This window comes from Artemia franciscana, chromosome 8 (genome assembly GCF_032884065.1).
Source record: "Artemia franciscana chromosome 8, ASM3288406v1, whole genome shotgun sequence".
In the NCBI taxonomy this organism is placed as follows: domain Eukaryota; kingdom Metazoa; phylum Arthropoda; class Branchiopoda; order Anostraca; family Artemiidae; genus Artemia; species Artemia franciscana.
Genome location: NC_088870.1, coordinates 35225909 through 35250149, shown reverse-complemented (window position 1 = coordinate 35250149; position 24241 = coordinate 35225909). Strand labels below are relative to the sequence as shown.

Genomic DNA, 24241 nt, shown 5'->3' with positions numbered 1-24241 from the left:
ACTAAATTACAAAAACTATAAATACACACAACCCATTAAATGTGGGTGTGAATAAATAATTCACACCCAGTGAAAACAAAGAAACCATGCAACTTATATTCTTAACTCCTTAGGTTATGGGAACTCTAACAAAGAAGAATAAATTGAAAAGATTTAGGCCCCCCCCACCCAAAAAAAACAAGGCCTGTTAGAGGGTCAACCATTTTCTTCAGTAGGGGTATTGGTCTCCAACTAAATCCATGGCCAGATAATGGTCAAAAAACTTGTTTTTCTTCTGGGGGCTGATTGCCCCCAGTCACTTCCAACTCTCAACAAGGGCACTAGAATTTTAAATTTGAATTTAAATGAACCCCTTCTAAGATTTCTGGAGTCACAACTACTATTCAATGCTGCTGGAACATAAAAATAATATGATAATGCATCGGAGGCACATAACTATTTACTAAATAATAACAGGGATCATATGTCATGGCTGCCCATTCTTTCATCTTTTCTCTCATAGATTTTAAACCTTACCCATAGCAGGAGTAAAAATGTATTGTTTAGTTTTTAGACCACTGGAAGATAATAGGTTCTTTTAACAGTTCTAATTTGATTTGCCAACTGAAACATTGAGAACTTGAACATAGTAGCAGCTTATTTGAATGAGTAAACAATGACAAAAAACATATTAATTGTATTTTAAAATGACTTTAATCTGACCTGAATTTATTTACTTCTTTACTCGAACTTTAAAAATCTGCACTTAGTAGCAGGTTCATTGAATAAGTGGACAGAGACAAACAAATATACTAATTTTTTATGAAAATTAAGTGAATTGTAGCAGCTTGCAGTAGAGCATAAGCTGCAAGATCACTAAAATTGGTGAAATAAAGTAGGAAAAATAAGATTACATTTTTAAACTGAATTGAACGTTTAACTAAACTAAAAAGCAAGACTGCAGCCAAAAATAGATGTAGTTTTATTCCTTCACTATTTCTCAAACTTCTAAAATAGTTTGTCCCGAGAGAATCAAGATTTCTGTTTCCCACTCCCCAACCCCCATGACCCCGGATTGAATTCGAAATGAAAATGGAGCATCTGAGACATAAGCTCTTTCTATATATCAAGTTTTGTTAAGATCCAATGCCCCATTCGTAAGAAAGAATCCTCAATTTTCTCGCTTTCCAAGATTTCCAGTTTCCCCCTCCAACCCCCCCCCCCCCAATGTCACGGGATCTGGTCGTGATTTAAAATAAGAGCTTTGAAGCACAAGATCCTTGTAAATAAAAATTTCATCAAGATCTGATCACCCATTCATGAATTACAAATGCCTCATATTTTCTAATTTTTCTCAATTCCCCCCCCCCCCAACTCCCTCAAAGAGAGCGGATCCGGTCCGGTTGTGTCAGTCACGTATATTGAACTTGTGCTTTTTTTTCCCACCAAGTTTCATCCTGATCTCTCCTCTCTAAGCCTTTTCCAAGATTTCCGGTCCCCCCTCCATCTCCTCCAATGACACTGGATCCGATTAAGAATTAAAATAAGAGATCTGAGTTACGAGGTCTTTCTAAATATGATATTTCATTAAGATCCGATCACTCCTTCGTAAGTTAAAAATGCCTCATTTGTTCTGATTTTTCAGAGTTAAACCTCCCCCCAACTCCCCCAAAGAGAGCGTATCCGTCCCGGTAATGTCAATCACGTATCTAGGACTTATGCTTAGTTTTTCCACCAAGTTTCATCCCGATTTCTCCACTCTAAGCGTTTTCCAAGATTTTAGGTTTCCCCCTCCAACTCCCCCCAATGTCACCAGGTCGGGTCAGGATTTAAAATAAGAGCTTTGAGACACAATATCCTTCTAAATATCAAATTTCATTAAGATACAATCACCTGTTTGTAAGTTAAAAATACCTCATTTTTTCTAATTTTTCCAAGTTAACCGTCCCCCCAATCCCCCCAGATAGTCGAATCGGGGAAACGACTATTTCTAATTTATTCTGGTCTGGTCCCTGATACATCTGTCAAATTTCATCGTCCTAGCTTATCTGGAAGTGCCTAAACTAGCAAAACCAGGACAGACAGACCGACTGACAGACAGACTGACCAACAGAATTTGCTTTTATGGCAAATTCAAATTCATGGTTTTATGGCACACTTGGTGCCGTAAAAACCATAACCACCGATTTCTTTACGTTTAATACTAGTTTTTTATTCCTAAGTAAGAAGATGCTCGATCTAGCAGTTGTTGCAAGTGTTCTTTACTTTCTGCTACTAATGATATATCATCTGCAAAAAGTATGTCATAACGCTTGCGCTTGAAAGCTTAATTATTGGGGCACCTCTGCCTATCAAATATTTTTCAAAATAATTAATAGAAATTAGCCTTGGGGAAACTGCATGTCCCTGCTTAACACCAAGTCTACTCCTAATAGCCCTAGAGAAATCTTAACAATCACGCTTGGTAGCCCTAGTGCTGACAATGACTCTATCATTAAACGTCTATCCACTCCATCAAACGCCCCTTTTACATCCAAAAATACAACAAATAGCCTGCTCTCTTTTCTCCTAACTTGTTTCTTAAGCATCCTTAATAAAATAATAATCTGATCTATAGGATTATAGCCTTTTCTGAACCCTGCCTGCAAATCTGATAAAATCATATTTTGGTCTATCCAACTATCTATCCTATGACATAATATCTTAGCAGAATCTTATTAAGTACATTACTTCTTTTCTGAACCCTGTCTACGAATCTGATAAAATTATATTTTGGTCTATTAAACCATCTATCCTATGACATAATATCTTTGCAAAAACCTTATTAAGCACATTACTTAGGCATATACCTCTATAATTCCCATGGTCTAATCTATCCCTCTTTTTAAATAACGGCACTAGAATAGACGTGCCCAAGACAAGGGCCATTTTGCACTATTTAATATAGCGGAAAACATCCCTGCTATAACAGGCAGCTACATCTGTCCCCACTTCCGAAGTGTGGTTGGTATTCCATCTATACCTGGAGCAGACCCGTCCCTCATTCCTTTCATTGTCTCCCTAACTTCACTTACCTGGATGGGAGCAGCATAATCGTAATCACATTCTTTCATTGGCCTATCAACTACATCAGTTACTGCAGATACCAGATCTACACTCAAACTAGTTCTTCCTTGGTCCCTAATCACTTCATTTTCTCTCTCCTCTAAATATGTAGACCAAGAATCTACTGCTGAGAGAGAGAAGAGCAAGAGAGAAAATTTGATTTTGTATGAAATTCTCTCACTTTAAGAATGCCAAAAGTTCGATTAATGCAGCGGACAAAACTCCAGTCAATTCAATTTATTTAGTGACGTCACATATTCAACTTGATAGCAGATACTGAATAAGTATTTTTAATCTATATATATAAAAATAAGTTGTCTGTGTGTGGATCTGTGGATCAGGTGACGTCATGTTTGTCCGCATATGACGTCTGAATTATTTCACACTAATACAAAAGAAGAAAAAAAACTAAAAAAGGTAAAAACTACAAAAAAAAACTAAAAAGAAAAAAAAACTAAAAAAGCTAAAAAACTAAAAAAAAACTAAAAAAAGGTAAAAATCTAATAACTAAAAAAAAACTGAAAAAAATAAAAAAAGGCAAAAACTACAAAAAAAATAAAAACTAATAAAAAAACTAAAAAAGCTAAAAAACTAAAAAAAACTAAAAAAAGGTAAAAAACTAAAAAAAACTAAAAACTAAAAAAGAAAAAAACTAAAAAAAAGGAAAAAAATGAAAAATAAAAGAGAAAAAGAAAACTAAAAAAATATGAATAAATATATATAAAAATAAGTTGTTTGTGGGTTATGTCTGTCTGTCTGTCTGTCGAGTGACGTCGTGTTTGTCCGCATATGACGTCTGAATTATTTCACACTAATACAAAAGAAGAAAAAAAACTAAAAAAGGTAAAAACTACAAAAAAAAAACTAAAAAGAAAAAAAACTAAAAAAGCTAAAAAACTAAAAAAAAACTAAAAAAGGTAAAAAACTAAAAACTAAAAAAAAACTGAAAAAACTAAAAAAAGGCAAAAACTAAAAAAAAACTAAAAACTAATAAAAAAACTAAAAAAGCTAAAAAACTAAAAAAACTAAAAAAACTAAAAAAAGGTAAAAAACAAAAAAAAACTAAAAACTAAAAAAGAAAAAACTAAAAAAAAGGAAAAAACTGAAAAATAAGAGAAAAAGAAAACTAAAAAAATATTAATAAATATAAAAAAGTAAAAAAATGGTAAAAACTACAAAAAAACTAAAAACTAATAAAAAAACTAAAAAATCTAAAAATCTAAATAAACTAAAAAAGAAAAAAAAGAAAAAAGGAAAAAAATAAAGGAGAAAAACAAAACTAAAAAACGGATGTATATACAGACCGGGACACCGGGATACAAATGACGACCGGGACACAGGGAATATAAATGACGACCGGGACACAGGGACACAACTACAATGGGGACGCCGGGGGGCACAGGGGGATATAAATGACGACCGGGACACCGGGACACAAGGAATATAAATGACGCCCGGGACACTCAAAGAGAAATCACAGACTGGAACACCGGGACACAAATGACGACCGGGACACAGGGAATATAAATGACGACCGGGACACAGGGACATAACTAAAAGGGGACGCCGGGGTGCACAGGGGGATATATAAATGACGATGGCGACTCAGGGAATGGTCGATTAGCAATCACCATCAACAAAGCTCAAGGGCAATCATTAGAATCATGAGGTATAGATCTGAATACGGATTGTTTTCCCATGGACCATTATATGTTGCATGTTCAAGAGTCGGTAAACCTGACAATCTATTTATATGCACAGACAATGGGACAGCAAAGAATGTTGTATATTCGCAAGTTTTACGTAGTTAAAAACATATATATATATATATATATATATATATATATATATATATATATATATATATATATATATATATATCTATCTATATTCACAGGTGGGACATAGGGACACAACTACAATGGCGCGTAACTAATATGGCGCGTAACGACTTACGCGCGCGGGGGGGCTTGGGGGGGGGGGGGCGCGAAGCGCCCCCACCAACTAGGTGTTGGGGTGGGGCGAAGCGCCACCCCAACAGCTAGTACTTAATAAAACTTAAAGTGTTCTCACTATTTCGTAACTACTGAAAAAATTCAGTGCCTACTTAAATCAGAATAAAAATCCTTTACCAACAAATTGGTTCAAAACTGGTTCAAAGATTCAAGCGTGCATCAGAAACTAGGAGAATGTACTTAGCGCAAGCATTCAAGCCGTCTCTCGTATTTTTGATCATGCTTAGGAGCCCTATTTATAAGCAGTCCTCCAACAGAGAAATTGAAAAAAATAATTCTTGGTCCCAAACTCACGTGAGAAACAAGTAGATAAATGAACCAACAAAAGTTATAAAGCCACCATCACCAAAGATGACCATGGCTGAAAAGCCAATTATCCTTCCAAATTCTCGCTTTAAACAGGGTGCAGCAAAACTACCTTCTCCTAAAAAGTTGCCATTGGGCTTCAAGGAGTCAGAAATCCAATTTATGCTTCTAGTCACTCAGTGGAATCATAAGGACATACTCATAGGCAACAGAGGGACTGATATGATCCATGGTACAAGCCAATGAGGGATAGACTACGCATGGTAGGTAAAAGCTGGAACTTGAAACAGTTTTTCTTTGATTCAGCTGGTATTGATTGCATGACATAGGTCATATTTATGGCAGGTTTTCAGGGATATTACCAAAAAATAAAAGGACTTTGATTCTTTTGAAATTGGTTATGAAAATGCTTGCAACCAAGTAAACTTTGCTAAATAAATGTTTGGATTAGTGACCTTTACAGCCCATGTGCTAACAGGCTTGTTAGTCTTGAAGTTTGATGACTATCTGACTTTCGAACTATTGAACAATATTAGCATTTGGACTGTGAGAGCCAGCAGTCAGGAAGCTCTCTGGAAAAGTCGCATTGACTTTAACTATGTCCTTTTCACATTTAAAGTAAATTTGAATCTCTCTTGAAGGTGGTAAGTGGGGCTTAGAAGTAACACATGTCTCCGAAAATCCTTCACCTCAGTCACTTAGCTCAAGGTAATTGTCCCTTTAGTTTCAAGAGATCCAAGTCCCTTTGTGCAAAGTAGACTAAAATGATTAGGCAATTTCGCTTCAAACAAGGCATAACATCCTAACTTTTCTAATGAAAATTTAATGGGTGCATACAGGAACTACATCAATATAAAGGTGAAGGAAGAGGTCCAAAAACAACCTCCAAGTATGAATGGGACTTAAGTCAAGTCAGGTTAAGTGTGAAAGAGGTCATGGGCACACTTTTGTGCCTCAAATGATAAAAATTGAAAATCATTGCGTGTTTCTAATTCAGAGTATGTGTCATATACCAACATTTTCTCTAAAATGTTAACAGTGGAAGAGGACTAAACGCTGCTTCAATTTGACTTTTTCTAACACCAATTCAGGCCTAAGCTTTTTTGCACCAAGTGCACTGTTTTTTTTTGTACTGGCTCACTGCTTAGGTCATTTTGGCGTCAACTTGGGACTTTGCTTGATTTTCAACAGGATAATTATCCTATTTTTCTCATATACTCTACAACAATGAAACAGCAATAGTTAATAACAATAGAAGAGGGCAGGTTATTTATTAAAACAAAGCTTCCTACTCAGAAGGATAAACAGAAGGCTGAAATAAATGAAAGCTTTGTAGAAGTGTCTTAGACATTCCCCTTTGACAGAGATTATAAAATTCTACATCAGGTCAGACAAGAAAACTCTGGCTCAAGGACAAGCAAAAAGAATAATTTTTGGCCTAAAGCAAGAATCATTCATGACTTTCCAAAACATATTGTTTAAAAAAAAACCTTCAAGAAAGAAAGAAATTTAAAAAGTAGCTGGAAAAAATGCTTAACTTGTCAGTGATAAGAAAGACGCAAAAGTGGGTAGTTCTTAGCAAAATAGGAGCTGGCTGGCAAAGGGTTTACTTCCTTATATCATTTTTTAAAATACTCCATAGCCCAAATAACTTTTGAAATATAATTTGGTAAAGTTCCAGATGAGGGGATATACCCTATCCTAAGAATTAGTTGAGTCAGAATATGAAGACTTGTAAGAACGAATGCATGACCTAAAATATACCCTCGAAAGATTTTTCCAGGCTATCATCTCTAGTTTCTTATTTCCAGGGCTTGGAAGATTGCATAGAAAACAGGAGCTGTGAGTATCAGCACCTTCCGATGCTTATGGCTAATTATACCTTTAAAACTTAATAAAAGTGTTTACCTTAGTTTTGGGATTGTAGTCTGTTCTTCTTTGGCTCTAGGTTTTGAAAAAAAAAAACAATTCCTAAGACCCAAGCAAAATTTTAAGCCAAATCAAGGCCTCTTTTAACCCAATTTTAGAAATAATTATATAATCTCCAAGACCTTATAAAGCAGAATCAAGCAAGATATAAGGCTTGAAACAATTTCCTTGTACTTTATTTGGGTTGTACATGCAGTCTTATTTCCAAAGGTTTCACTTTTATTACACTTGAATTCTTTGGGGTCATCAATTTTTGTGCCTTTTTGAAGAGGGGGGGGGGTGTAGAGATAGATGCTTCAAAAGACCTTAGTGCAGATTCATTGAGACTCTGGATCCATTCATGAAAGTTTCTTTTACCTAACTCAACTATTTTCTAAGATAGCAAGAAGCATCTTATCTAGAATTTTTACTGTTACATCTACCTTATATCAATGGCTCAACCCTAGTGTTGCAATACCAACAGATGACTAATTCAACAGTATATATATATAAATTTTTAAATTAGCCAACCAGTATTATAAGCCTAGGAGCCCAAAATATCAAATATCAGTGATGGTTGGGTGACAGGGAAAATATTTCAGGATTTTTTTTGGTAGGAATAAGTTTATTTTAAATACTTTTAGGAAAAACTCTCAAATAAAAACAACAATTAAATTGCAAGCAAAGTTAAACAAAATACAGTAAATTTTAAATGACATGGACTCCTGGTAAAGGGGTCAATTCATTTCATCAATAATATATTTAATTATTATGCATTTAATCTTAAAAGAAAATTAAACTCAAACCAAAATTACAGAAAGATATATTACTTCCATAGATTATAACAGATGTAGACATATCTTTTATGCAATTTTATACACCTTAGAATAGTTTACAGAAGAAGTAGAGTTACTCAAAAATCATCCTGCTTGCATAGATGCCATATTTTGATTTTATAATGGCCATGTAAAATGTAGCTCTTTAAAGACAGGACAATTCTCCTCTCGAACTTAAATCCCTTATATATTCAGACAATAAAAAAATATAAAAGCAAAAAAAAATCAAAATTTAAACTTACTACCCAGCTTTCAAATTAACCCTCTTTTCTTTTATTGTCCTGTTCAACTAAATAAAATGAACAGGTTGAAAAAAAATTTGTCATAAGAGAATCTTATTAAATAATTGGTGATAAAAAAACTGGAAGTAAAAAGGGACTTAGATCAATATTTGCAAAAATTGACAATAGAATTATCATGACAATTGCTACACTGGCAGCATTGGCTTTTTATGCTGATTCTAAATATCTTAAAATTCTTTCAGTTTATTGTTATCCACCCAAAACCAAAAATCTGAGAAAATTTGCCTGATTTTTTAAAAAAAAGGGAAACACTCCCAAAAAAGCAAGTGACCTTATTGAAAATCCCTTTATTAGATACATCCTATCAGAGAGCCCTATCATAGAGGTTTCAAGATCCAATCTTCAAAGTGTGGAATATCACTTTTTTCAGAAGAAATATTGTCAATGCATGTTTACTTATTTAGTTTTTTCCCAGGGGGGATTGTATCAAACCGAATGTCCAAGATGATTGGGAGGAGCTCATTACGTAAATTTAAAGCTATTTTTTTAAGTGACAATACAAATTAGTTCAGGGGAAAGTCTTGTTTTCTGCCATTTTAGGGCACCAAACTATGACTTCATCCAAAGAGGACAAATTTCCAATCAATTCAAAATTCGGAGAAGCTGATTTATAAGTATCAATAACTATATTTTAGGTTTCCAAGTTGCAAAAGAACTAATGCCACATGGTGGCAGTACTGGATTCAACCAAGTTGATTTGCTTTATTTGCAATGAAATTAGCGACGAAGACCACGCTGCCTTTCCATAACAAACAAATACAAAGTTGAAACAGTAGGGAAAATCTTTTCAAGACAGTGGAAATCAATTCTGTGAATTTTTGGCCCTATGTCCAAGGGCCACCTTCAGCATAACACGAGAAAGAGAGAGAGAAAAAATATATATATATAAATAAACTTACATTAAAATGCAAAAATTAAAACTAATAATGTTAAAAACTTTTTTAAAACAGCCCTAGTATCCTTACTTAAACGAAGTAAGATTCAACTCAACTCAACCAGAGTCCTGGTTGAACTTCGTTGAAGCAAGAATGCTAGGGCTGTTTTAAAAAAGTTTTTAACATAATTAATTTTAATTTTCGCATTTTAATGTAAGTTTATTTATATATACATTTTTTTTCTCTTTCTTGTGTTGTGCTGAAGACGGCCCTTGGACATAGGGCCGAAATATTCACAAAATTGATTTCCAATGTCTTGAAAAGATTTTCCCTATTATTTCAACTTTGTATTTGTTTGTAATGAACTTAGACTATGTTTGGAGATTGCAATTGTGTATCAGCTATAATGAGATGGGGTGAGTAATTGTGTAAGTTAAGAGCAGAGTAGATTCCTAAAAAGAACACTTTAATGGACAAACTGCTTACTCTTCATGATGTTTCAATTAAATGTTGAAAGAGGTATGATAGGAGTACAAATGAATTAAATTGTTTCTCTATACAGCTAAAATGTTACATTCCCATATCTACCAGCACAGAGGTGGCAAAAGCAAGGCAGACCATCTTCATCTCTACAAGAAAACTTCTTTGGGATGGCAAATGCTGCAAGTAACTTAGTTTTCAAGAATTTTAAATGGTATTGTTTTCTATATGTATAAAGTACTTTAATTTATTTAAAAAAATATATGCAATGTATCTATTGATAAGAAAATCTTCTTGTAGAGGTTGTGATGGCTTCAGTTATGTAGAAGATCAAAAGTCATACATAATTTCTATCCATACTAACAATAATACTCCTTTTCATCCAACTAAAATTTTTTAGCAGTAATATTAACAAGGAATTTTTACCAAAATTGCTATTCACTGCCAATTTTTTTAGTAGCCTATATTCAAATTTTATCCAAAATTAGTATTGCAAATTTAAACATAGGACAGTTCTAATCAACATAAAATTACTTATTTACACATTTTAAAAGTAATTAATCAAGGATGTAGGGGATCAGCACCTCAAATTACATCTTGGTTAGGCCTGGGTATGATTTAGAAAACAATCGAAAATTAAAAAAAAAGAACTTTCCGAGTGAAAACAAGGAACAGATTATATGAAGGGGACTCTCTCCTCTTTAGCTCCCAACTCTTTACTGTGAAGTTTTGCTTTTTTTTCAAATTTTTTGAGAAAATTTGCAATTGGAAAGATCAAATTTTTCAAAGTACTAAAAAACTTCTGGTTAGTGAGCAAGGTGTTGAGAAGGGGGCAGTCCCCCTTATATACAGAGCAATTTGTGTTTGTTTTAAGTTCTAAACTTGCTCCCTAATTTAGTTGAAAAACCTTTTCTATTTGTTTAATTACATACCATGAAACTGTAAAGTATTATGAATACAATACTTTTGGTAAGGCAGAAAAAACAATCAATAACAATCAATGATCTCTGTTGGATTTTGATGGATAATCAAACAGTTTGTGGTAATGAACTGTCAGGAGCAACCTTCAAAAACTTTCAAAATAGAATTTTGATACCAATAGACATATCCAAAGAATTGCCTCAATAAGATGATTACATATATATAATTTTCACAAAATTTAGTCTTACCCATCAAAAGCTACAAGCCTGAGAAAATGTGTCTGATGTTCAAAAAAAGGGGAAGACCCCCTCAAAGCCATAGAATTTTAATAAAAAGCACACCATTTGATTCAGCATATCAAAGAACCCTAATGTAGATGTTTCAAGCTCATATCTGCAAAATGTGGAATTTTGTAATTTCTGCCAGAAGAAAGATCATGGTTGTGTGTATTTGTTTCTTTTTTTTCTCTTTTTTTTATTGGGGTGATCATATCATCCCAGTGGGCCAAAAATATCAAGAGAGGATTCATTCTAATGGAAATGAAAAATACTAGTGCCCTTTTCAAGTGACCCAAAAAAATGGAGGGCAACTAGGCCCCTCCCAAACCACTTTTTTCCCTTAAATAGTCTGATCAAATTTTTAGAGATAGTTTTTTTCTTCAGAATAGTTGAAAAGCCCAATAACTATGTCTTTAGAGATAAAATGACCCCCTACAGCTCCTGGGGAGAGCTTTTTAAGTTATAAAATTTACCCAATGTTTTATTTGTTATTGGGAAGTATCCATACATTTTTTGGGTGGGGAGGAGAGGGCAAATTTTCTGGTGGAAAGATTTTGCATGGGGAGAATTTTTCATGGAGAGGGAAATTTCCAGAGGGTGAACATATCAAGGGGAGTTTTACATTGGGTGAATTTGCCCTATATGTATTGCTTTCTCTTTACTGATTCAATGTTAGGTGTGGGGATGTCAAGTGTAATTGTCCTGAGTAAATTTTCTCCTGGATTGAATTGCCCAGAGGATATTTCTTTGGGGAGGGGGATTTTTCCATGGAGGTAGAGCCAGTTATCCTGAAATTATTTAGAAAATGATCAGAAATTAAATCTAAAAAAACAAGTTTTTTAAACCAAAAGTAAGAAGTAACATTAAAACTTAAAACAAACAAAATTACTACATATGTGAGGCAGGTTGCCACCTCATAAAAACTTTGCTCTTTATGCTAAAGTTTAAATTATGTCCCAATTCTTAACAAACAACTCCTGAAACACATTTGTTGTTTAATTAGAACTATAAGTAACTTTTTTTTAAGTGCCAAAAAACAGCAGCAAGAAGAGTAAGGTTTTGAAGAGGGAGGCAACCACTTTCATATATGTAAAAAATTTGTTTGTTTTAAGTTTTAATATTGGTCCTTACTGTCAGTTGAAAAAAACTTGTTTTTTTGTTGTTTTTTTTTTATTTAATGAAGCTTAGAGACAAACATTTTTCTAATGGCAATGGAAAATTATGTCAACTAAATTAAAAGTATATAAAAATGAAAAAAAGTAATAAATTACAAAAAATACATGAAACAATAACCTACTTACAAAAACTAAGATATAAACTCTCAGCATTCAGTTCTGTTGAGCAATACTGAAGCATTGGATAGATATTTTTTAACAACATCAACAGTTTTAAACTAGGTTATATAACACCAATTAATGCCTTTTGATTCAATTATTTATAAAAAGTAAAGCATTATCAAAATAGTTTGTTATAAGTAAAACATTAAAACTAAAATTAAGAAAATCAAATAAACTTTTTAATTCAATATTTTTAATGTTATTTTGAATACCAAAAACCAATATGTTTGATAACTGTAAAAAATTAAATCTTTTTCAAAGTGACAACTTGATAAAATACAAACACTCCTGAAAAAAAAAAATTGACGATAAAAAACAAAAATAAACATATCAGTTGAAAGGGAAAATATAAAAATTTTCAGCTCTCAATTCAGGAGAAACATTTTTGATTATAGTGGCTTCATATATCAGCTCATGGGTACTTGTTGTAATGCAAGCAAAAGTTGACAGCATACTTTTATTGAAATTATCCTTTATTAAGTTGTTTTTCTTATGTTTTCTATAATTATATGAACTTTCTTGGGTACTAATAACTGCACTAATTATTAATAAACAAATACATATTTAAGATCATCATAAAAAGTTGATTCTTTGATTGAATGTTATCAATAGTTAGACTTATACTTTTATTATTGACAAGGATCATTATTTACTTACTATTTATGACTAGGAACATTTTTTTTTTTTTTGCTCAAGCCAAATCATGTAGAAAAAAGTTAAATTCTAGTTTATTGATTTCTTGCTATCTTGGAAAGCAGTTAGGTTAGGAAAATGAAGCTTTCAGGGATGAGTCCCGGGAAGGTATTTTAAAGTACCCACCTCCACTCCTTCTCTCTCTAGAGGGCCCTGAAATTTTCCTACATGACAGGTCTATACCTATTGAAATTTTGAAAAAACAAGTTACCAGTTGCTTTTTCTCTACCTTTAATTCTGAAAATGTAATTCCTGTTATTTGAGTAGAATTCTGAGCCATATCAATGTTAATTTTCAAAATTTAGGAAATGTATTTGCATATCAATAAAACCTTATAAATTGGGATTGAGCAAAGTTGTGAAGCTGAAAACTATTTTTTTGTACTTCATTCAAGCAGAAGATCGATTATGCAAGATTTCACTTTCATAACACACTTATTTTTGAAGGTCATCAAAGGTCAGGGTGCTCTAGAGGGAGAAGGGGTGGAGGTTGGTACTTCAAAATACCTTCCTGGGACATACTTTAGCCTGTGGACCCATCCCTGAAAGTTTCATTTTCCTAAACTAACCCCTTTCTGAGATAGCAAGAAGTCAATCAACTAGAATTTTACCAAAATGTTTCTGGAAAACTGGAAAGGGGTCACTCAGTCACAAATTAGAATTTATGGTAAAATTCTAGTTTAGTGACTTTTGGCTATCTCAGAAATGGTTTAGGTTAGGAAAACGAAAACTTTCAGGGATGGGCTTAAAGGCTAAAGTATATCCTGGGAAGATATTTAAGAGTACCCATCTCTACTCCTTCTCTCTCTAGAGGGTCCTGACCTTTGATGACCTTTAAAAGTATGTGTGTTATAAAAGTGGAATCTTGCAAAATAGATCTTCTGCTTGAATGAAGTACAACAAAATAGTTTTCAGCTTCACAGCTTTGCTCAATCCCAATTTCCAAGGTTTTAAAGATATGCATATACATTTCCCAAATTAAAAAAAAAAAAAACATTGATATGGCTCAGAATTCTACTCAAATAACAGGAATTGCATTTTAAGAAATAAAGGCAGAGAAAAAGCACCTGGTAACTGAAAATTAAGGTAAAATATTATTTTGTCAAAGTTTCAATAGGTACAGACCTGTCATGTCAGCAAATTTCAGGGCTGTCTAGAGGGAGAAGGAGTGGAGGTGGGTACTTTAAAATACCTTCCTGGCATATACTTTAGCCTGTAGACCCATCCTAGAAGGTTCCATTTTCCTAAGCTAACCCCTTTCTGAGATAGCAAGAAGTCACTCAACTAGAATTTTACCAAATTTATACTTTCCTTACTAAGGGTAAAAATCTATTGAAAGGCAGCTAACAATGTGGTAGCACACATTTTCTTCAAAGTTTTTCCCTATTCAGCTCTTTTTTCTTTGGTTTCCCTATAGTTAATTTATAGTCCCAAATTTCTAGGGTAGGCTGTGGCCCCCCTGCCAGTGCATAAGCCACTTAGTGTTGGTTCTAGGCCTGAGCAGAAGGCTGCCCCCTATTTTTCTTGATATCTGAATTTAAATTTCCTTTCACCTTATATTTTATTGCTCCTCTGGATAACTTACCCTGTCCCCCCCCCCCAATTATGAGCCCTAAACCTGCTACTGCTCTACCCTAACCTATCTATAAGACTTTAGTGGTTTCAGAAACATATGACCTAGCATTGATTTTTTTTTTAATTAAGTTGGGCTAGAAATCCAGATCAAATCAAAAGAACTCCTCTTTTACTGACAATTCAAGGCACAACAGTTCAACTAGGGCTGCATAATTCATAGCGTAGGCTATACACTTACCTTAGAACATGTTTCTAATGCTTTATAAATATTCTGGCTTGATTTCAAAGAAACATTTCCATTTCCTTCAGATATCTTGTCTAGTACTGTTGAAATGTTAGTATTTTCAGTTTCCATATTATTTCATTTTCAAAATTCCTCTTTCTTAATGCCATCTATAAGGATTAGCTTATATCACCATTCGGCGATTTATGGCCCCAGCGCAGAATTGCTTACATACACATTTACGTAGTTTTTGCACTTTTTTGACCTCATTCCATTCTTTCCCTCGACAGATGAGAATTATACTCTTTTTGCAAATATAACGCTAAAATCACTCTTTTCTGCACTCTTTTACGAAATAATGATAGAAAAAGTCCTGGCGAAATAAAAAACTTTAAATTGAATCATTTGAGTGCAAAAGTTAAAACTACTAGCCGGTTTCTGTTATCTTTGCCTATGCCTTTCTCCAGTCATTTTCTCCAGTATTTCCAATTATTTAAGGGAAATTAGATCAAATTAAAGTCAAATTAACAAGTGGAAAAGTGGAAATTCCAATTTAGTAAAAGAAATCAAAGGTTATTTGGCACAACCATTTTTCTTGGAAATAGAATAGTGAGCATGCAGTAAAGTGATGGAGAAGCAACGACCAAAGCAAACTTTTTCGAAGTCTAGAAAGAGCTAAAAGCTCGTATGGCACTTGTGACGAGGTCGGAAAAGCCAAGAGCCAAGAGCTCATATGACATAAGCTCTAACAAAATCCTAAGAATCAATAGGTAGATTTAAAAGGAAAATCAGAGGCTTAATGCCCGTCGGGATTTAAAATATATGCTTTGAGACACGAGGTCCTTCTAAATATCAAAATTCATTAAGATCCGATCACCCAGTCGTAGGTTAAAAAAACCCACTTTTTCCAATTTTTCCTCTCCCTTCAACCAACTCCCCCCCTTGATGATCAAATCGATGGAGCGACTTTATCAGGTCAATTTCTGCAGGTTCCTGAAACCCTACCAATTTTTATCGTTCTAGTTCGTCCAGAAGCACCAAACTTGCCTAAGTACTGGACACCCCTAACTCCTCCAAAGAGAGCAGATCCAGTCCGGTTACGTCAATCACGCATCAACGACATTTGCTTATTCTTCCCACTAAGTTTCATCCCAATCTCTCCACTCTAAGCATTTTCCAAGATTTCCGGTTTTCCCCTCCAACTCCCCCTAAAGTCAACAGATCTGGTCGGGATTTAAAATAAGAGCTTTGAGACACGAGTTCCTTCTGAATATCAAATTTCATTAAGATACGGTCACCCGTTCTTAAGTTAAAAATACCTCAATTTTTCTATTTTTTTCCGAATTAACACACCCCCCACCTCTCCCAAAGAGAGCGGATTCAGTCTGGTTATGTTAATAACGTTTTTAGGACTTGTGCTTATTTTTCCCACGAAGTTTCATCCCGATCTTTCCAGTTTAAGCGTTTTCCAAGATTTTCCGTTTCCCCCTTTAACTCCCCCAATATCACGGGATACGGTCGGGATTTGTAATAAGAGCTCTGAGACACGAGGTCCTTCTAAATATCAAATTTCATTAAGATCCGATCACCTATTCGTAAGTTAAAAATACCTCTTTTTTTCAATATTTCCTCTCCCTCCAGCCCCTCAGATGGTCGAATCGGGAAACCGACTGTTATCAAGTCAATTTGTGCAGGTCCCTGACACGCCTACCAATTTTGATCGTACTAGCATGTCCAAAAGCACCGAACCAGCCAAAGCACTGGAATTCCCCCCAACTTCCCTAAAGAGAGCGGATCCGTTCGAATTATGTCAATGACGTATCTAGAACTTGATATTATTCTTCCCATCAAGTTTCATCCCGATTTCTCCACTCTAAGCGTTTTCCAAGATTTCCGGTTCCCAAGATTTCTTGTTTCCCCACTCCAGCCCATAATGTCCCCGGATCCGATCCAAATTGAAAATGACTCATCTGAGACATAAGATCTTTCTATGCATCAAGTTTCATTAAGATCCAATACACAATTCGTAAGATAAAGATACCTCAATTTTCACCTTTTCCAAGATTTCTGGTTTCGCCCACTAACTCCCCCAATGTCACCAGATCTGGTCGGGATATAAAATAAGAGCTGTGATGAACACAATCCTTCTAAATATCAAATTTCATTAAGATTTGACAACCCGTTCGTAAGTTACAAATAGCAAATGTTTTCCAATTTTCCAAATAACCTCCCTTCCCAACTCCCCCAAAGAGAGCGGATCCGGTCCGGTTATGTCAGTCTTGTATCTTGGACTTGTACTTATTTTTCCTAGCAAAGTTTCACCCTGATCTCTACACTCTAACCGTTTTTCGAGATTTCCGGTCCCCCCAATGACACTGGATCCTGTCGGGATTTAAAATAAAAGATCTGAGTTACGAGGTCCTTCCAAATATGAAATTTCATTAAAATTCGATCACTCCTTCGTAAGTTAAAAAATACCTCATTTTTTCTAATTTTATTTATTAATAATTAATCTAATAATTAAAAAATCACCCCCCCCCCCAGATGACCAAATCGGGGATATAAATATTTCTAATTTTCTATGGTATGGCCCCTGATACGTCTGCCAAATTTCATCGTCCTAGCTTATTTGGAAGTGCCTAAACTAGCAAAACCGGGACCAACACACCGACAGAATATGCGATCGCTATATGTCACTTCGGAAATACCAACTGCCATAAAAACTGATAAAAATTTGCAAAACCTAAGCCCTATGGTACCATTTGAAAGTGCAAATGGCCCATCTTGGCCTGCGATAGCCATTTTTGTGGAATAAAAATCTTATCTTACCAGCCAGAGGCCCAAGAAAATGTTTTGGATTAAGCCCATGTTATAACAAGAGCTAAGAGCTCATATGGCACTTGTGACGAGGCAAGAAGAGCTAAGAGCCAAGAGCTCATATGGTATGAGGTCTAACAAAATTCTAAGAATCAATAGCTTGATTTAAAAGGAAAATCAGAGGCTTAATGCCGGTCAGGACTTAAAATAAGAACCCTGAGTCACGATGTCCTTCTAAATATCAAAATTCATTGAGATCCGATTAACCACTCGTAAGTTATAAATACCTAATTTTTCTAATTTTTCCTCTCCCTTTAGTCCCCCAGATGGTCGAATCTGGGAAAACGACTTTATCAAGTCAATTTGTGCAGCTCCCTGACACGCCTACCAATTTTCATCGTACTAGCACGTTCAGAAGCACCAAACTCGTCAAATCACTGAACCCCTTCCCCCAAACTCCCCCAAAGAGAGCGAATCCAGTACGGTTACGTCAATCACGTATGAAGGACATTTGCTTACTCTATCCACCAAGCTTCATCCCGATTCCTCCACTCCAAGTGCTTTTCCAAGATTTTCCCCTCCAACTCCCCCCAATGTCAAAAGATCTGGTCGGGATTTGCAATAAGAGCTCTGAGAGATGAATTCCTTCTGAAAATCAAATTTCATTAAGATCCGGTAACCTATTCGTAAGATAAAAATACCCCAGTTTTCACGTTTTCCAAGAATTCCGGTTTCTCCCTCCAACTCCCCCCAATGTCACAGGATCTAGTCGGAATTTTAAATTAGAGCTTTAAAGCACAAGATCCTTCTGAATATCAAATTTCATTAAGATCTGGTCACCCTTTCGTAAGTTACAAATACCTCAATTTTCAAAATTACCCCCCCCCCCAACTCCAACAAAGAGAGCAGATCCGGTCCAGTTATGTCAGTCACGTATCTTATACAGGTTTTTATTCTTCCCATATAGTTTCATCCTGATCTCTCCGCTTTAAGTATTTTCTAAGATTTCCGTTCCCCCCACCCGAACTGCCCCCCCCCCCCCAATGACGCTGGATCCGGCTGAGATTTAAAATAAGAGATCTGAGTTACGAGGTCCTTCTAAATATGAAGTTTCATGAAGATCTGATCACTCCTTCGTAAGTTAAAAATACGTCATTTTTTCTAATTTTTCAGAATTAACCCCCCCCCCCAATAGAGCGGATCCGTTCCAATTATGTCAATCGCGTATCTAAGGCTTCTACTTATTTTTCCCACCATGTTTCATCCCGATCCCTCCAATCTAAGCGTTTTCCGTGATTTTAGGTTCCCCCATCCCAAACTCCTCCCCAATGTCACCAGATCCGGTCGGGATTTAAAATAAGAGCTTTGAGACACGATATCCTTCTAAACATCAATTTTCATTCAGATCCGATCCGATCACCCGTTCGTAAGTTAAAAATACCTCCCACCAAGTTTCATCCCGATCCCTCCACTCGAAGTGTTTTCCAAGAGTTTAGGTTTCCCCCTCCCAACTCCCCCTCCCCCAATGTCACCAGATCCGGTCGGGATTTTAAATAACAGCTCTGAGACACGATATCCTTCCAAACATCAAATTTCATCAAGATCTGATCAACCGTTCGTAAGTTAAAAATACTTCAATTTTTCTATTTTTTCCGAATTAACGGCCCCCCACTTACACAGATGGTCAAATCGGGAAAACAACTATTTCTAATTTAATCTGGTCCGGTCCCAAATACGCCTGCCAAATTTCATCGTCCTAGCTTACCTGGAAGTGCCTAAAGTAGCAAAACCGGGACCGACAGACAGACAGACGGACAGAATTTGCGATTGCTATATGTCACTTGGTTAATACCAAGTGCCATAAAAATGACAGAAAAGACTACATCATGAAAATTTGGGGTAGAATTGCAGTTAAGAGACTTCTTGCTATCTTAGAAAGCATTTAGGTTAGGTGAATGACACTTTCAGAAACTTGAACACATTCGGCCAAACTGGAGACAAAAATTTATCTAAATATTTTATGAGGTCAATTATACAACAGTTAAAAGTCGATGCGCTCAAAATTAACTCGTGTTAGTTTTTTACTGTTTAATAAAGTAGAATTGAAAGAAAGAGTCAAACCTTAGCGTATAGAGCGGGACGTTGAGAAGGGAACAGCCCCTTTCACACATGGAGTAATTTCTGTTCGTTTTAACTTATAATGTCGTTCCTTACTTTCAGTTAAAAAAAACTAGTCTTTTTTATTTAATTTACCAACCAAGATCCAGATTTCGGTACATATAATGTCACTATTTTAATGCTATTTATTTAACCAAATGGAAAATTGCGGCACCATCTGTATAATCCCAGAAAGTGTCAGTAAAACTGCTGCGTTTACCGACCAAGTTAGAAATTTCTGTAGATGACAAGTTAATATTTCCGTTATCTTTATTGAACCAAACAAAGAATTTCAGCGGTGTCTGTAAAATCGTGGCACAAAATATAAAGTGTCTATAGAACCAGTCTTGCCAACGTGGTATAATTGTACCGCTTCTGGTTAAATTTAGTGGCCCTGGTCCAACTTGAGCGAGAATGAACAAATAAATAAAAAAAAAAACCCTAACTGCTCTTCAGTTTATTCTAGCATTTTTGTTCTTGAAATGAAAAATAACAGAGAATACTGGGATACATAAGGAAGAAGAGGATATTGTCCCAATTGTTCCCCATGGCCATTTTGTATAGACTAGATGGTCGTAGAAAATTCAGAGGCTCATCTGGTCGTAGAAAATTCAGAGGCTCATCTGGTCGGAAACTGATAGTTCTAGTGCCCTTTTCAGGATTTGAAAGTGTCCGAAAGGTCATCATCATCCTCCGGTGCTTTTTTTACTCCTAAGCACCCTCATAGCCCCTTACAACATTAAATGCAAATTTTGAGACAATTATTTCCCTCAAAATGAACAAAAGGAGAAAGAATGGGCGTTCGTGTGAACACAGCCCACACAGCCCAGGGCAAGGGCCAAAATGTGTCAATAGCCCAATCTGGAAAAACACATTGAAGTCGAAAAGGTGAAAAAAGTTAAAACCAGATTAATCCAATATATATAAAAAAAACCTCTTTGATCGGAACAGACGGGCCCGTGAAATATTATTGCTGGACTCTCCGCACCCCTTTCACAAACACTAAACTTCAAAAACCCCTCATTCCAGCCCAATAATCTCTGAAAATTTCAACTCAATTTCAAAGTGGCTCTTGAGGTATTACACATACGACACTGAAAAAAAAAATTGTTGGCAAGGTCTCTTTCTAGCTACCTGGCGACTTTACCGCCCATGCATTATAAGTTTTAAAGGCACTCATATCGCAAGATTCAAGATAGATCGGAGACAAAGAATTCTGCCTCTCCTAGGTCCCCCTCTCCACGTAAATTTGGAGTCCAATTGGGCTCTTTAAAACTCCGTAAACACCTGAACGGTATCTTCTAATGATTTCTTGAAATATTGCAGAAACACTATTTTGATAACCTGGGTAGACCTAGCTTCTCCGGTCTAAATCACCACATAATCTAGAATAGACTCTAATGCCATAGCAGCTTATAATACAAAAATGTCTTAGGCAGATCAGAGACAAAAACCCTCCCTCTCAGCTGCCCCTCTAAGCCCTTCTCGAGACACTTCAGATGAGCTATTTTGAAAACTTGGTTACGTATAAGGTCTCCTGATTTGCCGCGCACCTTCATCACGAACAGAATTTAGATTACAAAGGGACTGCCAATGCAAAATCTATTAGTCAAACCAAAGACAAAACAAATTTAGTCTCCTCATCGACTGCCTCGAAATGCAAAATCTGAAACCTCCTGCCGTCCCATCCCAACACTGAAATTTTAAACTCGATTCCAAAAGCAATTTCCATAATATAACTTACGTGCTATTTCTATAACATGGATGTAGTTTCTTTTGATCTATCCTCACTCCCTTCACCCAAGTCAAAATTTAAGGTCTATTTGACCCTTCAACACTCACTCAAATTGATCCCCAAAGTATTTCCCAAGATATTGCTGGTACCCTGTAGAAAGAAAGTCAGCATTACATCTTTACATTAATCCCAGGGATTTTTCCATCAATAAAGATTGTGACATCACGGTTGCAGTGATAGCTGCACTTTTTTAAATCTATAAATGTACAAAAAATTAGTTTTGAAAACAAAATTTTATCGACGAAAGTAAAAAGCGGAGTTGAAAATTAAAACGAACAAAAATTCCTTCTTCGCGGTTTATGCAACATATTTTTGAAAAACTATTACAAACAAACTGGCTAATGGTATTTACTTATTTTTGCAGGATTCTGAAAAACAGTCGCTCTCCTGAAAACCAAGCTTTCTTGATTAATTCTTTTTAGAGAGTTACAATCGTGTCGTAAAAGTTATTGATTTCAAAGCCCGTAAAAAACTATTGATAGTTTTATGAATTGTTCTTTTATTTTCTGCAGGCCACTTAAGGATTTTCTTGATTTGTTGTGTCAATTTTTGTTTTCGGGAAAGCACTAGTTTTTTTAAGAATCAAACAGTTCATAGTAACGAACTGTAGTAAGGAGCGACCCGGCTCAATAGTAACCGAAACTCTAAAAAATGGAATTTCGGTACCATTAGTTGCATCAAAAGAATCACATTTCAATGCTGATTTTAAATATATAAGTTTGATCAAGTTTAGTTTTACCCAACAAAAGTTACAAGGCTGACAAAATTTGCCCTATTTTAGAAAATAGAAGAAACGCCCCCTAAAAGTCATACAATCTTAACAGAAATCACACCATCAGATTCAGCGTATCAGAGAACCTTATTGTAGAAGTTTCAAGCTCCTATCTACAAAAACGTGGAATTTCGCATATTCTGCCAGAAGACAGATACGGATGCGTGTTTATTTGTTGTTGTTTTTCCCAGGGGTGATCGTATCGACTCAGTGGTCCTAGAATGTCGCAAGAGGGCTCATTATAACGGAAGTTCTAGTGCCATTTTTAAGTGACAAAAAAATTGGAGGGCAACTAGGCCCCCTCCCACGCTCGTTTTTTCCCAAAGTCACCAGATCAAAATTCTGAGATAGCCATTTTATTCACCATATTCGAAAAACCTAATAACGTTGTCTTTGGGGACAACCTACTCCCCCACAGTCCCCGTGGGAGGGGCTGCAAGTTACAAACTTTGACCAGTGTTTACATATAGTAGTGGTTATTGGGAAGTTTACAGACGCTTTCAGGGGGATATTTTTGGTTTGGGGGGAGAAGTTGTGGGGGGGTTAAATGGGAGGATCTTTCACCCTCCCTGTGATTCAGGGGTCATTCTTAGGGAATTGGGACAAAATTTAAGCTTTAGCGTAAAGAGCGAGGTATTGACGAGTGGGTGAACACCCTCATGTACGTAATAAAAACATACGAATATAGAAGTTCGTTACGTCAGTTAATTCGTAAGCTATGTATATTTTTTACTAATGAAAACTTTCGTAAAAATTAAAAGTTCTAGTTGCCTTTTTAAGTGATCAAAAAATTGGAGGGCAACTAGGCCCCCTGCCCCGCTCCTTTTCTTCTCAAAATATTCAAATTAAAACTATGAGAAAGCCATTTAGCCAAAAAAAATTGATATGCAAATTTTGTTTTAATTATTTACGTGCGGAGAGCCAAAATTAAAACATATATTAATACAAAAACGTTCAGAAATTAAATAAAAAAAACAAGTTTTTTAACTGAAAGTAAGTAGCGACATTAAAACTTAAAACGAACAGAAATTACTTCGTATACGAAAGGGGCTTTTCATCCTCAACGCCCCGCTCTTTACGCTAAGGTTTTTTACTGTTTTAAAAAGTAGAGTTAAGAGAAAGTCAAACTTTAGCGTAAAGAGCGGGGCGTTGAGGAGGTAAAGCCCCTTTCATATTCGGAGTAATTTCTGTTCGTTTTCAGTTATAATGTCACTCCATACTTTCAGTTAAATAAACTGTTTTTTTTTCTACAAATAGAGGGAAATATCCCAAGCCAGTTTGTTTGAAACAATCTTTCAAAAATATACTGCACAAACCGCAAAGCAGTAATGTATGTGTTTTTAGTTTCAACTTCACTCTTTACTTTCATCAGAAAAACCTTGTTATTTAAATTGCTATTTCTTAAAGATGACCTCGGTGCTTCAAACCATTTTTCTTGTCTATTTCTAAATATACACAATGCATTCCCTGTGATTTTGTTGTAAAGTCTGTCAACTGTCTCGAATTTATTGATGGTAATAAAGATTTGGCTCGAGAAATCAATTTTCCTTCAGATGAAATTCACATCAGAGGTCAGTAATATGTACTTAGCACAAGTATCTAACCCGTCTCCCTGGTTTTTGATCCCACTGCAGGAGCCTTCCTTAATTGGCATTAGGAGATGGTGTCTATTGGTCAAGGGCCCAATTTTTGCCTCGAATCAAATAATAAAACAGTAAGGAAATCCGATCATAAAAACACACATATGCAACGCATGCGAGTGAGACATTTTGGCCAAAGAACAAGGCAGTGAATCTCTGCCGGGCCAATGAGGGTTAGTCTAAAGTGTGGTACTCGAGTACCACACTAAAGTGTGGTACTCGAGTGTT

General features: G+C 35.4%; 1 protein-coding gene and 1 long non-coding RNA gene across 2 annotated transcripts in view; one reads left to right on the top strand and one right to left on the bottom strand.

Annotated features, from left to right (window-relative positions):
• Positions 1-15001, bottom strand: part of LOC136030344 (uncharacterized) — a 99445-nt gene extending 84444 nt beyond the window's left edge. Inside the window, exon 1 of the mRNA XM_065709263.1 lies at positions 14848-15001. Coding sequence (XP_065565335.1) covers positions 14848-14964 — 117 coding nt within the window. The 5' untranslated portion in view covers positions 14965-15001. The remainder of the gene's footprint in view (positions 1-14847) is intronic.
• Positions 1-24241, top strand: part of LOC136030348 (uncharacterized) — a 361960-nt gene that overhangs the window by 171684 nt on the left and 166035 nt on the right. The window lies entirely within an intron of this gene.